The sequence below is a fragment of the Nicotiana tomentosiformis genome, chromosome 2, assembly GCF_000390325.3.
Source record: "Nicotiana tomentosiformis chromosome 2, ASM39032v3, whole genome shotgun sequence".
Lineage (NCBI taxonomy): Eukaryota > Viridiplantae > Streptophyta > Magnoliopsida > Solanales > Solanaceae > Nicotiana > Nicotiana tomentosiformis.
The window spans coordinates 34,500,493-34,512,038 of record NC_090813.1 but is presented as its reverse complement, the minus strand read 5'-3'; the positions used below and the strand labels follow the sequence as shown (position 1 = coordinate 34,512,038).

The window sequence follows — 11,546 nt, the reverse complement described above, 5'->3', positions numbered from 1 at the left end:
AAATATTTTTGAGTTAAAGAAAAGGCATGTAATCCGTGCAAGAAACATCTCGCGTTCATCCTAAGGTCCGGTGAAGGGCCACGTACACTTTTAAAATGACAGATTAAAAGGACTTAAAATTCCTAATGCCATAAAATCTTCACTAAATTCCAACTATACTTAGAAATACAACTTAGCGGATGGAAATGATATACTATCTTTCTTCAACAGTAGAAAACGCGTAAATTGTCCATATCAGACGCACGGGAGAGAGTGAAATTTTTACTGCTCTTTCAAGTTATAATATAAAACGTAGGCACAATAGAAAATATTGGAGCATGCAATCTTGAGATTTTCTTTTCAACTCCTCTGCTCTTTCCCTGCAGGTTCTTGAAAGTGGAAGCTAGAAGCAGACCAACCTCAAATTCTCTGTTTTAGCTACGTTCTTAATTATTACTAATTCTATTTGATCGAGATGGTTTTCAACATGACTAACGACGAGCTAAAACAGAGAATGAAGGCGTTTTCAATAACGGCAGTTTGGATAATATGCTGGGGATTATTCACTATAAGTGATGTAGGCAATGCAGAAAGGCTTCTGAAAACCGAAGAGCCAACTTACGTTGTAGAGAAAGAGATGAGACAAGGTTTTGCATTACGGCTTCTGCGTTTAATGTGGAATGGAAAGTCCTCTTATGAGCACGTCTGGCCGGTACGAGTATACTATATATATATCAGAGCTTTGTAACTTCTTTTAATGCTTTGAAGCCCTTTAGCTTGAAAGCTGCTTCACATTAATCACATCCTCTCTACCATGCATGCTCTTTTGATTGATGACTCGTCTGAAAGCTTAAACCAGCCATTAATGAGACCGCATTTTTGTATACTTAATTATGTCTTTATTAGAACTTCTCTTCTAAACATGTGAAAATTATTTGGTGTTGTGTGGAAGTGAGACTTAGATCTAGGAACTTCAATTTGTCTGTTCTAGCTTTTAAATGAGATGGTCACACGATTAAGCATGATAGGTTCTAAATTAAAATAAACATATTTTTCACATTACTGACACCAAATAAATAAAATTATTTTTGTGTATTTGTCCCATGAAAAAGAATCCTTAACCTAAGGAGAATCATGTGTTGAGAGTTGAGACATAACATATAATTAAGTTGTAGTAATCAAATTTGTACTCTCTTTAACCGTTTCAGCTTTGCTTCAAGAATAGAAAGGTATTTAGATGTAACAAACACAAACAAGCATATTATCATGTAAAGTAAACAAACAGAATGCTCGCTAACCATTATGACTATGGTTTTCTTTGGGAGCAGGAGATGAAGTTTGGGTGGAGAATAATAGTAGGATCGATTGTTGGATTTTTTGGTGCAGCATTGGGAAGTGTTGGTGGGGTTGGAGGTGGTGGAATTTTTGTTCCAATGCTAACACTTATTATCGGCTTCGACCCAAAGTCATCCACAGCTATTTCCAAATGTATGTACTATTTGCTACTTTGTCATTTAAAGCCTTAATTATTAAACATATAAATAAACTAAATATGTATACTGACTCTATTAAACTATTTGTTCATTAATTAAAGGCATGATAATGGGAGCAGCTGGATCAACAGTGTACTACAACATGAGGCTGAGGCACCCATCTCTAGACATGCCCATAATAGACTATGATTTGGCCTTGCTCTTACAACCTATGCTAATGCTTGGTATTAGCATTGGAGTCGCTTTCAATGTCATCTTTGCTGATTGGATGGTCACTGTGCTTCTTATCATTCTCTTTGTTGGTAAATCGAGTTATATATACTTTTATACATCAGACACTAATTATATCATGTCACTTAAAATTATGTTATCCATAGTAGAGGAAATTAATTAACTAGTAGTAGTAGTAGTAACAACTTAAAAAACAAGGCCGGGAATTGAACTTGTTAATTACATGCATGTTTAATTAGTACAACAGGTTCAAGCGATTGTCAGTATGTGTAATTTACTCTATTGATCTAGCCTTTTCAAAATCCTTAACTATATATGTAAATGTTGTAGGTACCTCAACAAAGGCATTGTTCAAGGGAATTGAGACATGGAAGAAGGAAACATTAATGAAAAGGGTGAGTTTTACACTTGATCACAATAAAGCTCTTCTTTCTCTGTTTTCTTTTTAACTTTAATTTCACGTAATCCTACAACCCCAGGAAGCAGCCAAGCAGTTGGAGTCAGAGTTCAAGCCAAGTGGTGAGTTTTTGGCTTAATTAATTCTAAGAATTTTTAGTTCTGCAATAACAAAGTGTGACTGCATAAAAACAAACAGCAACGTAACACAATTGGAGATCTTAAAAGAAGTGAAAGCAGCATATGTCATAAATATTTAGGATAAAAATAGAGCAGCAGAGACCATGTACAAAACGTAGGACTTTGATGTTTACATCTCTATATATGCTATTATATAGTAACCGTATCCTGAATAATATAATAAAACAAGCTAAGGGAAATTCACTGCAGCCACTTAAAATAGACATGTATATTCAAGGTTATTCATCCATCTGATCAAATGCAGAGTCCGAAGGAGAATACAGGCCACTTCCCATTGGTCCATCAGCTTATAATGTAGATGACACTGTAAGTACAGCTCTGTTCATGATATCTAAACTATTTTAAACCGATCTTCTTTTTAACAACTTCACGTGCATATTAATTACGTACATGTTATAATATAATTAACCGTACGTTCAAATTTCATCTAGGTTCCCATGCTTCGCAATGTTTACTGGAAAGAATTAGGACTTCTAATGTTTGTGTGGGTGGCTTTCCTTGCAATTCAAATTGTCAAGGTAAGCTAGCTATTTGTGATAATAAACTTCAACTTAATTGATCAAGAAGTAGATTTTGTATTCTCTCAAAACATAGCTACTTATTTATTTTTTTCCAATGGTTATCTTTGCTTGCAGACCTACACCGTGACATGCTCCATCGAATACTGGATTTTAAACTTCTTGCAGGTAAACCAGGCAGAATATTAATTTCCAAGAAAGCATTTAACTCGTATATACAATGTAGTGTATTTTAACATGCATAATTTGCCTTATTTTCTATATATATATATTAGGTACCTGTTGCTGTTTCAGTATCACTTTATGAAGCAGTATGTCTGTACAAGGGTACAAGGGTGATTGCGTCGAAAGGAAAGGAAATAACAAGTTGGAAGCCCCATCTACTCTTCTTTTACTGTTGTTGTGGCATAGTTGCTGGTATTGTTGGGGGTTTGCTTGGTCTAGGAGGTGGCTTTATCCTAGGACCTCTTTTCCTAGAACTCGGAATTCCTCCTCAGGTAAACATCTTGCTGTCCACAACTCCATCTACTTCTATTACTTTTCTTTCTTCACTTCTTGTATATTTATAATACTCCATAAAAATAATACCTCTGCTCAAGTAAAACCCCACTATGTAATTTTATCAGATATTATTGCCATGATCTCCTATAAATCACTATCTGGCCACCAATGCAAATTCCTGATTGTGTTCATTCAAAATGAGGGGTGGTTTGGTAGGGTGCATGCGAATAATGCTGACTAGGGTATGTTAGTTATGCTGACATATTTCTTATCCATTATTTGGTTTGATGTATTTAGGCACTACATAATTCCTAAAATAATTTTTTCTCATAACGAGTCCATCACTTTATCTTTTTAAAAGAAATATATGTTGAGAAATATTTTTATATGAAAAAGGGTTTTTAAAAAATTATTTGATTTATCTACTTATATTGTAGTATAGAACTGAATATTTATTTATAAAAAAAAATATATGTTAAGTATTTATTTATCTACTAGGGATATAATTTTATTTCCCTTATTTATCAAAAAGAAACTTTGAATTAAAAAAATAAAAGGAAAATGAGTTTATTACAAGTGCATTTCACTATGTAGTAGTAGTAGAGTACAAATTTATAAATTTACAATGAAGAAATTAGCGGAGTATAGATATAAATAGCTAGAGCAATTTCAATATCAAATTTTACATCAAACTTGTATTAATATAATAGTACTCCATTCGTTTCAAATTAGATGAGGTATTTTCCTTTTTAGTCTGTTTCAAAATAAATGAAATATTTCTAAATTTGGAAATAATTCAACTTTAAACTCTTCATTTTACCCATTTTGCCCTTAATGAGAAACTTTTAGAACTACACAAATGTCATGGCCCCACAAAACTTTTACCCCTTAAGCTTTTAAGACCACAAGTTTCAAAAGTCTTTTTTTTTTCTTAAACTTCGTGGCGAGTCAAAATACTTCATCTAAATTAAAACGGAGGGAGTAGCATATTTTAATCAAGCATAAATTTTGAAAGATAAATTTGTCTTTAACTAAGCTAATGCATGCATTAAAAACCATTATATTGTTGATACCAGGTTTCCTATGCATTAATTATGCATATGATAATACGAAATAGGGTGTATAACTAATGTTTGCATAACTAATAGTATATAGGTTCAAAAAGTATACCAAACAAGTCATTATTAATACACAAAGTTAATGCATACATTATTTTATCTAATGCATCCTACCAAACGACCGCGCAGAGTGTATTCTTATTGTATGTACACACTTAAATATACACACACAATTCTAATCAAAAGCAATACATTCTGCTGAACACGCAAAATTTGTCTAAATCTGACTATTTCTGGTCACGAATAAACGAAGTGATTTATTGCATATGAAATGAAAAGTCTCTTTGTTTAATGTTTTCTCATAGTTGATGAAGGATAAATTGTTTGACAAAGTGACACTAATTAATTTGCAGGTAGCAAGTGCAACATCAACCTTTTCAATGACATTCTCATCCTCCATGTCAGTTGTGCAATATTACCTTTTGAAGCGTTTCCCTGTCCCATACGGTAAGCAACAAAGACAAAATGATATATAGTAGTAACAATTTTATCGCTTTAGATAATCTTGACTGTTTATATTTCAATGTGCAGCTGCTTATTTCGTTTCTGTGGCAACAATTGCTGCACTTGTTGGTCAGCACGTTGTTAGAAGAGTAATTGCTCTACTTGGAAGGGCCTCTATTATCATTTTCATACTGGCTATGACAATATTTGTCAGTGCAATTAGCTTAGGTATATATATATACTATGTTTTAATTCTCATTGTCAAAACGACTAATATTCATTTCTGCCCATTTCTGCTTTTCTGTTTTCTTGGCCATGAAAAGCGATGTGCTTGATAACTTGCAGGTGGTGTGGGAATAGCAAATATGATTGAGAAGCTGGAGAACAAAGATTATATGGGATTTGACAACCTTTGTTACCGATCCTAGACTTGCTTTGGTCCCTTAACCAGAGGGAGAGGGTTTTAAGACTGCATCATCTACAATCTACATTATGTAATAAGTTACATTTTCAATTATTTTGTCTATTTGTTTTCAAGGAGAAATCATAATTTGGATCAATTCGAGTGTTTTGATACGTACACAATAGACTAGAAACGATGTTTCCTTTCAGTTTTATTGGAGTCGTATTAAAGTAGTATTCTATTAAGGGCTCAGCAATAGAGGTTTAAATTTAACTCATTTAAATCTCAATATTGTAAGTGCAATTTTTTTGTTAGTCACTTATTATTAGTTCTTATACGTTCGAAACATTTAAACAATGTAAGTGTTAAAATCGTTAATGCGTTCACTTAAACTGGGCGGACCCAGGATTTTGTGCAAGCGGATTCAATCTTAGAAGTATTAACTTTAGTCGTAAAATAGTAGTTGTCAAGTGGGTTCAAATAAAATATTTATACAAAATTTACGCAACTTTAATCCTAATTTATACATATACACAATATTATTTTTTGATGAAGCGGGTTCAACCCACTACTTGCGTCCGCCACTGTACTTAAATATATCGGGAATGTATCATCACCTACCACCATACAAAGAATATCACTAAGTAACAACCATTACTATCATCGTTATTTCACACCTAGGGATTGCAATGGGGCGGGGCGGGTTTATACATATATGGGGCGGACAAGTTTAAACATATGCGGGGCGGGTCAACATAACAACAAATTCAGTTTTTTGCGGGTGCGGGTTAAGATTTAAAATTTTCGAATAAGTACAACTTTTCAGCTATCGATCACTAATATTCAACCAAGAGATATTTGTTTTCCAGTTTGGACTTATAGTTCCATTCTCCTGCGAATTGGATCATTGTAGTCTCAAATTGGTTTAGTTTTTTAAATTGATTCATAGTAGAAGTCTATTCAGTTTATTGTAAATATGAATGCTTCTGCTAATTGCATCACTAGGACGAAGAGATGCTTGTTTTATATTTTATTTACTGCTTCAAAGTCTCACTTTTAACTATATAGTTAATTTGTTTTAAGTTAAGTTGAGGTATATGATCTCATTACATTGTACAATCTGAATTGTATATTAGAATGACACACCAATAGCATTCGGTGGGATTTATAGTTATTCCCTAATTATGCGTATTCAAAATATGACTTCCTTGGTTTGCTACTGGATTCTGATGGAAACTTTTATATTAGCAATGACATATATAAATATAATTGAAAAGACAAAAATAAAAATAAGACAAATTGGAAGGAAAAAAAAAGGAAAATTTTGCGGACGGGGCGGGTAACGCGGGTGGGTGGATGCGGGTAAAAATGCAATGCGGGACGGGACGGGTTAAAATTTTGCGGGTTAAGGTAGAACCTGCACCGCACCCGCACCGCCCTGCACCGTTTGCCATCTCTATTCACACCTACCAACCACCTCTATAATTTGTCACCACAACCAATAATCTTACCATCAACTACCACCACCGCCGATCAAGAACGTATTTAGGGGGGGTTCCCAGGGCATATATATTAATGTTATATTTTTAAAATATAATAAAATATATATGTGCACCTAAACTCAAAGTATTATATGACCCGATGGTTATCGAGTGCACCTCTGTAGATGAGATTGAAAGTTCAAACGTTATGTTTATCTTGTTATTTTATTTTATTTTTTGTCTAGTGTCATTTCTTGCTTTTTAATTAAGTATTTTTTTTTCCTTTTTCTTTTTATTCTTTCAAAATTTTTAATTCTGACACATTGAAATTCATATTCTCCATTTGTCACAGTAAAATTTTATATGCTCAAACCAAATGTATATATTAAAATTAGTAGTAGTGGATGGGGTGTGTGTGTATCTATATATATGTGTATGTATTAGAAACTATAATTTTAAAAGCGTAATGGTTGCAATAGTAAAAACCTAAAAGCTAAATCTGTCAAATTTATATTCTAAACTAGTAAAGTGGTATGTGCTTTGCGCGGTTGTAAAATATATTAGTGAATTTGAAATATTATTTTAATAATATAATCGAGATAGATGAGATAATTTTTCTATGTATTTTCATACAAAGTAATTGTATATCTTGGCGACACCACAAATAAAAATATTTTTGATTGAATTAGAACTTAGATGAATTACTATAAGATTTACTTAAAAAGGAAATGGAAAAATAACTTTAAAGGAATTTTTTTACTTATAGATATATGTATATACGTGGTTTTAATACATGATTCTTTAAATGTAACATATATAAAATACGGAAAAGGGCCAAGAATCCCTTAACTATTGGATTTGATTCAAATTTGCCTTCTTTCACCTATTGGTCCATAATTGCCCTCAACATTATATTTTGGCCTAAAAATACCCCTCACACTAACAGAAAATATAAGAAGGATTTTAAAAATGACATGACACCATATAATTAGTCCACGTAGAATTATAAATTACATTGATGACCCGGCCCACCATAAACGAACCGACCCAACCGTCCAACCCAATTGCCTAAAACAACCCAAATCCCTCATTCATTCTTCCGGTTCTAGCCTATTTTCACTTCTAGTTGTAGTCTTCTCAAGGGACTTGTTCTCTATCACCCTACCCATTGATGTTTGGCATATTTCGATATGTGTTGATGTTACTTTGCCCATATTTTAACCACTTTTTGATGTTATTTAATCTTTAAAACACCCAACATGGTGTAATTATTGGTTTGATGACTAATTAAGTTATGTGTGACGATTTAAGGTGTTCGGAGTGCAAAATATGAAGAAAAGGTGGTTTAGCCAGAGGAAGAAGGGTTGGATGCGTCGCATCCAACCTAGGAAAACATCATCCTGCATGCAACCTTAGCAGTGAAGTTGGGCCATAGCGTCCGCCATCGCGTGCGAAACTGGGAAGTAGAAGAGAAGGCTGGATGCGTCGCGTCCGCCATCGCGTGCAAAGCTGAGAAATAGAGGACAAGGTGGATGCGTCGCATCCACCTTCGCAGAAAAAATTGAAATGGAGGACAAGGTGGATGCGTCGCATCCACCTTAGCATCAATCCCTGAAGCCGAATTGGACTAGGAATAGGAGAGCTTTGGCCCACGACTTTTGTACGCAATATATAAGCTAAAAACGCCTCTTTTAGGTTATCTAACATAGTGGGAAGAGGGAAAAAGCCACGACAAAGCTGTGGAGGCCGGAATTCATCAAGTTTCTTCTTTCTCCCACCAAACTTAGTAATTTTTATGTTTCTTTGTATGATTTGTTGTTTGGCTACCATGTCTATATGGAGTTAAACTTCACGTTCTAGGGTTGTGGTTCTTTCATGACTATTGTTATTCGGATATTGATTTTGGCTTCTTGATTTATCATATTAGTTTATTTATTCAATCTTGCACTTAATTATTTAATTGCTTGATCACCAATTGAATATTATCTACGAATCTAGAATTGAACTCGAAAGTGGGAATTCTATATTGCATATAGGATTGAGTAGGGCAAGTTCTTGAACTCGGGCATCGGGGAACGGATTCGTAGTTAGGATAGACATATACCTAATTGCCTTGCTTGGTTGATTTACAGGAATTATAAATGCGTTCTTGTTGATTCTAACTCCATAGACATATAGGCGTTAGGTTAGCTTGAATAGGCGAGTAAGAACTCGACAGATTCTTATGAGCAATATTAACCCTGTCAACCAATAAGCTAGATAAATTAGTCGGTCAATTCAATTGAAGAATACAATAGGATTGTTAGATAGCCCATAACCCTAGATCGTTTTCATTACATTGATATCATTAAAAATCTGCTCTTTCTCTGTTCAAAGTTCATTATTTATATTTTTCTTATTTAATTAGTTTAGAATAAAATATTTTTAGATTTAATTCTTGTTTAGATAATTGGGATAGTCTAATTTAGTTAATAGTTAATCATAAGTCCTCGTGGGTTCGATATCCGACTTTTAGTCACTTTATTACTTGACGACCGCGTATACTTGCGTGAGTGTGTTTGGTCGCAACAAAGTTTTTGGCGCCGTTGCCGGGGACTTAGAAATTAGCTACGTGACTAAGTTAAGCTTTTATTAGATATTTGTTTTCAAGTTTTAATTTTCAGTTTGCCTGGTTTGTGTCAACGCAGGGTTTTCTCTCGAATGCAGAGGAGTAGAAGTGCAAACAACCTCATTCCTCTTGATCCAGAAATCGAACGAACACTACATAGAGTGAGAAGGGAACACGAAGCTAGAACGAGAATAGAAAGAGATTTGGACATCGCAGTCCAACCACAGCCAATAGATATGGCAGGCAATGAAGAGCGTCCGGTAATTGAAGCCGCAAGGCCCAATCTTGCGAATATGACTCAGGCTATTGTGAAGCCTGATATCACTGGGCATTTTGAACTCAAACAGTACATGGTACAGCTGATTCAGTCCACAGGACAATATGTGGGTCTATCTCATGAGGACCCGCAGAGGCATATTCAGAACTTCTTGGAAATCACGGACACTTACAATTATCCGAACGTCTCCAAGGACTATGTCAGGCTGACACTATTCCCTTTTTCACTGTTGGGGGAAGCTAAAGAATGGTTGCAAAAGGAGCCCGCGAACTCTATCCACACTTGGGATGATCTAGCAAGGAAATTCCTGATCAAGTTTTTCCCAACTAAGAAGACAAAGTCGTTGAGGAGCCAAATTCTTGGGTTCCAACAACGGGATGGCGAGACACTTCGTCAAGCTTGGGAAAGATACAAGAAACTACTCAGAGACTGCCCGCATCATTGTCAAACTGATGAGGTATTGGGTCACACTTTTGTTGATGGGTTAGATGAAGCATCAAAGATGAATCTTGACTCAGCTTGTGGGGGTAGTTGCATGGCAAGACCGTATAGTGAAATACAACTCTTGCTAAATAATTTCACTGCTAATGACCATAATTGGCAAGGAGAGGGGGATTCACGAAGGGGAATTAAACAGAAGGCCGCCGGTTTGATTGAGCTTGATGACTTTTCCGCCATGAGAGCCGATATAGCAAAATTGGCAAATCAGATGAATAGAATGACAACACAACAAATGCAACATGTACAGCAGATGTCTATTTGTTGCGAACTATGCGGAGACAGTCATATGATTGACATGTGCCCCACGAATCCTGAATCTATATACTATGTGGGGCAACAAAACAGAGGTCCTATGAATCAACATGCGCAATATGGGAACACTTACAACCCAAACTGGAGGAATCATCCTAACTTCTCATGGGGCGGAAGTCAACAGAATCAGTATAGGCCTCAAGGGAATTTTACTCAACCTCAGAAGCCACCCCAACAAATGGAAGAAAGTACGAATGACTTGCTGAAAAAGTTGTTACTAGACAATCAACAGCTCAGGACCGATTTCAGAAATCTTGAGAGGCAAATGGGGCAGTTAGCAGCAAACCAAAATACTAGACCTACAGGCTCACTTCCCAGTGATACAGAGAAGAACCCTCAAATTAATGCAGTTACACTTAGAAACAGGAGGGAACTAGAGGAAGTGCCAAGGAAGATAAAAGAAAAACCTATACCTGGGGGGGAGTTGACACCTAAGGCAACACAAGAGTCAAAGGAAGATGATGCAAGTTCAGAGCGAATGGAGGTTACAAGGCCACCACCACCTTTCCCCCAAAGATTGCAGAAAAGGAATGACGATCGCATGTTCAACAAATTTCTCGCCATGTTGAGTCAGGTTCAATTAAATATTCCATTAGTGGATGTACTTCGTGAAATTCCAAAGTACGCTAAGTACATAAAAGACATAGTGGCTCATAAGAGGAAATTGACTGAGTTCGAGACGGTTGCACTTACTGAGGAGTGCACATCAAGGGTCCAAAACAAGCTTCCCCAAAAGCTTAAGGACCCTGGCAGCTTCACCATTCCAGTACAAATCGGTAATATTAACGTGGGACGTGCTCTGTGTGATTTGGGTGCAAGCATAAATCTGATGTCGTTATCCTTGTTTAAGCAATTAGGTCTGGGAGCTCCGAGACCAACCACCGTGATGTTGCAATTAGCTGATAGGTCCATAGCCTACCCCGAAGGAGTGATTGAAGATGTGCTGCTGCAAATTAGAAAATTCATCTTCCCAGCTGACTTCATTATTCTAGACTTCGAGGCTGATGAACAAGTTCCAATCATATTGGGACGACCTCTCTTGGCTACTGGCGATGCAATAATTAAAGTGAGAGAAGGGAAAAT

The 11,546-nt window shown here is 35.6% G+C and overlaps 1 protein-coding gene across 1 annotated transcript; it reads left to right on the top strand.

Annotated features, from left to right (window-relative positions):
- Positions 1-291: 291 nt before the first annotated feature.
- Positions 292-5,441, top strand: LOC104121277 (sulfite exporter TauE/SafE family protein 3-like). The gene is made up of 12 exons (XM_070195143.1): positions 292-691; positions 1,308-1,467; positions 1,574-1,774; positions 2,034-2,098; positions 2,183-2,222; positions 2,545-2,606; positions 2,732-2,818; positions 2,936-2,986; positions 3,094-3,315; positions 4,791-4,884; positions 4,969-5,109; positions 5,227-5,441. The coding sequence occupies exons 1-12, from the start codon at positions 455-457 to the stop codon at positions 5,307-5,309; spliced, it is 1,443 nt and encodes a 480-aa protein (XP_070051244.1). The 5' UTR covers positions 292-454; the 3' UTR covers positions 5,310-5,441.
- The last annotated feature ends 6,105 nt before the right edge of the window (positions 5,442-11,546 follow it).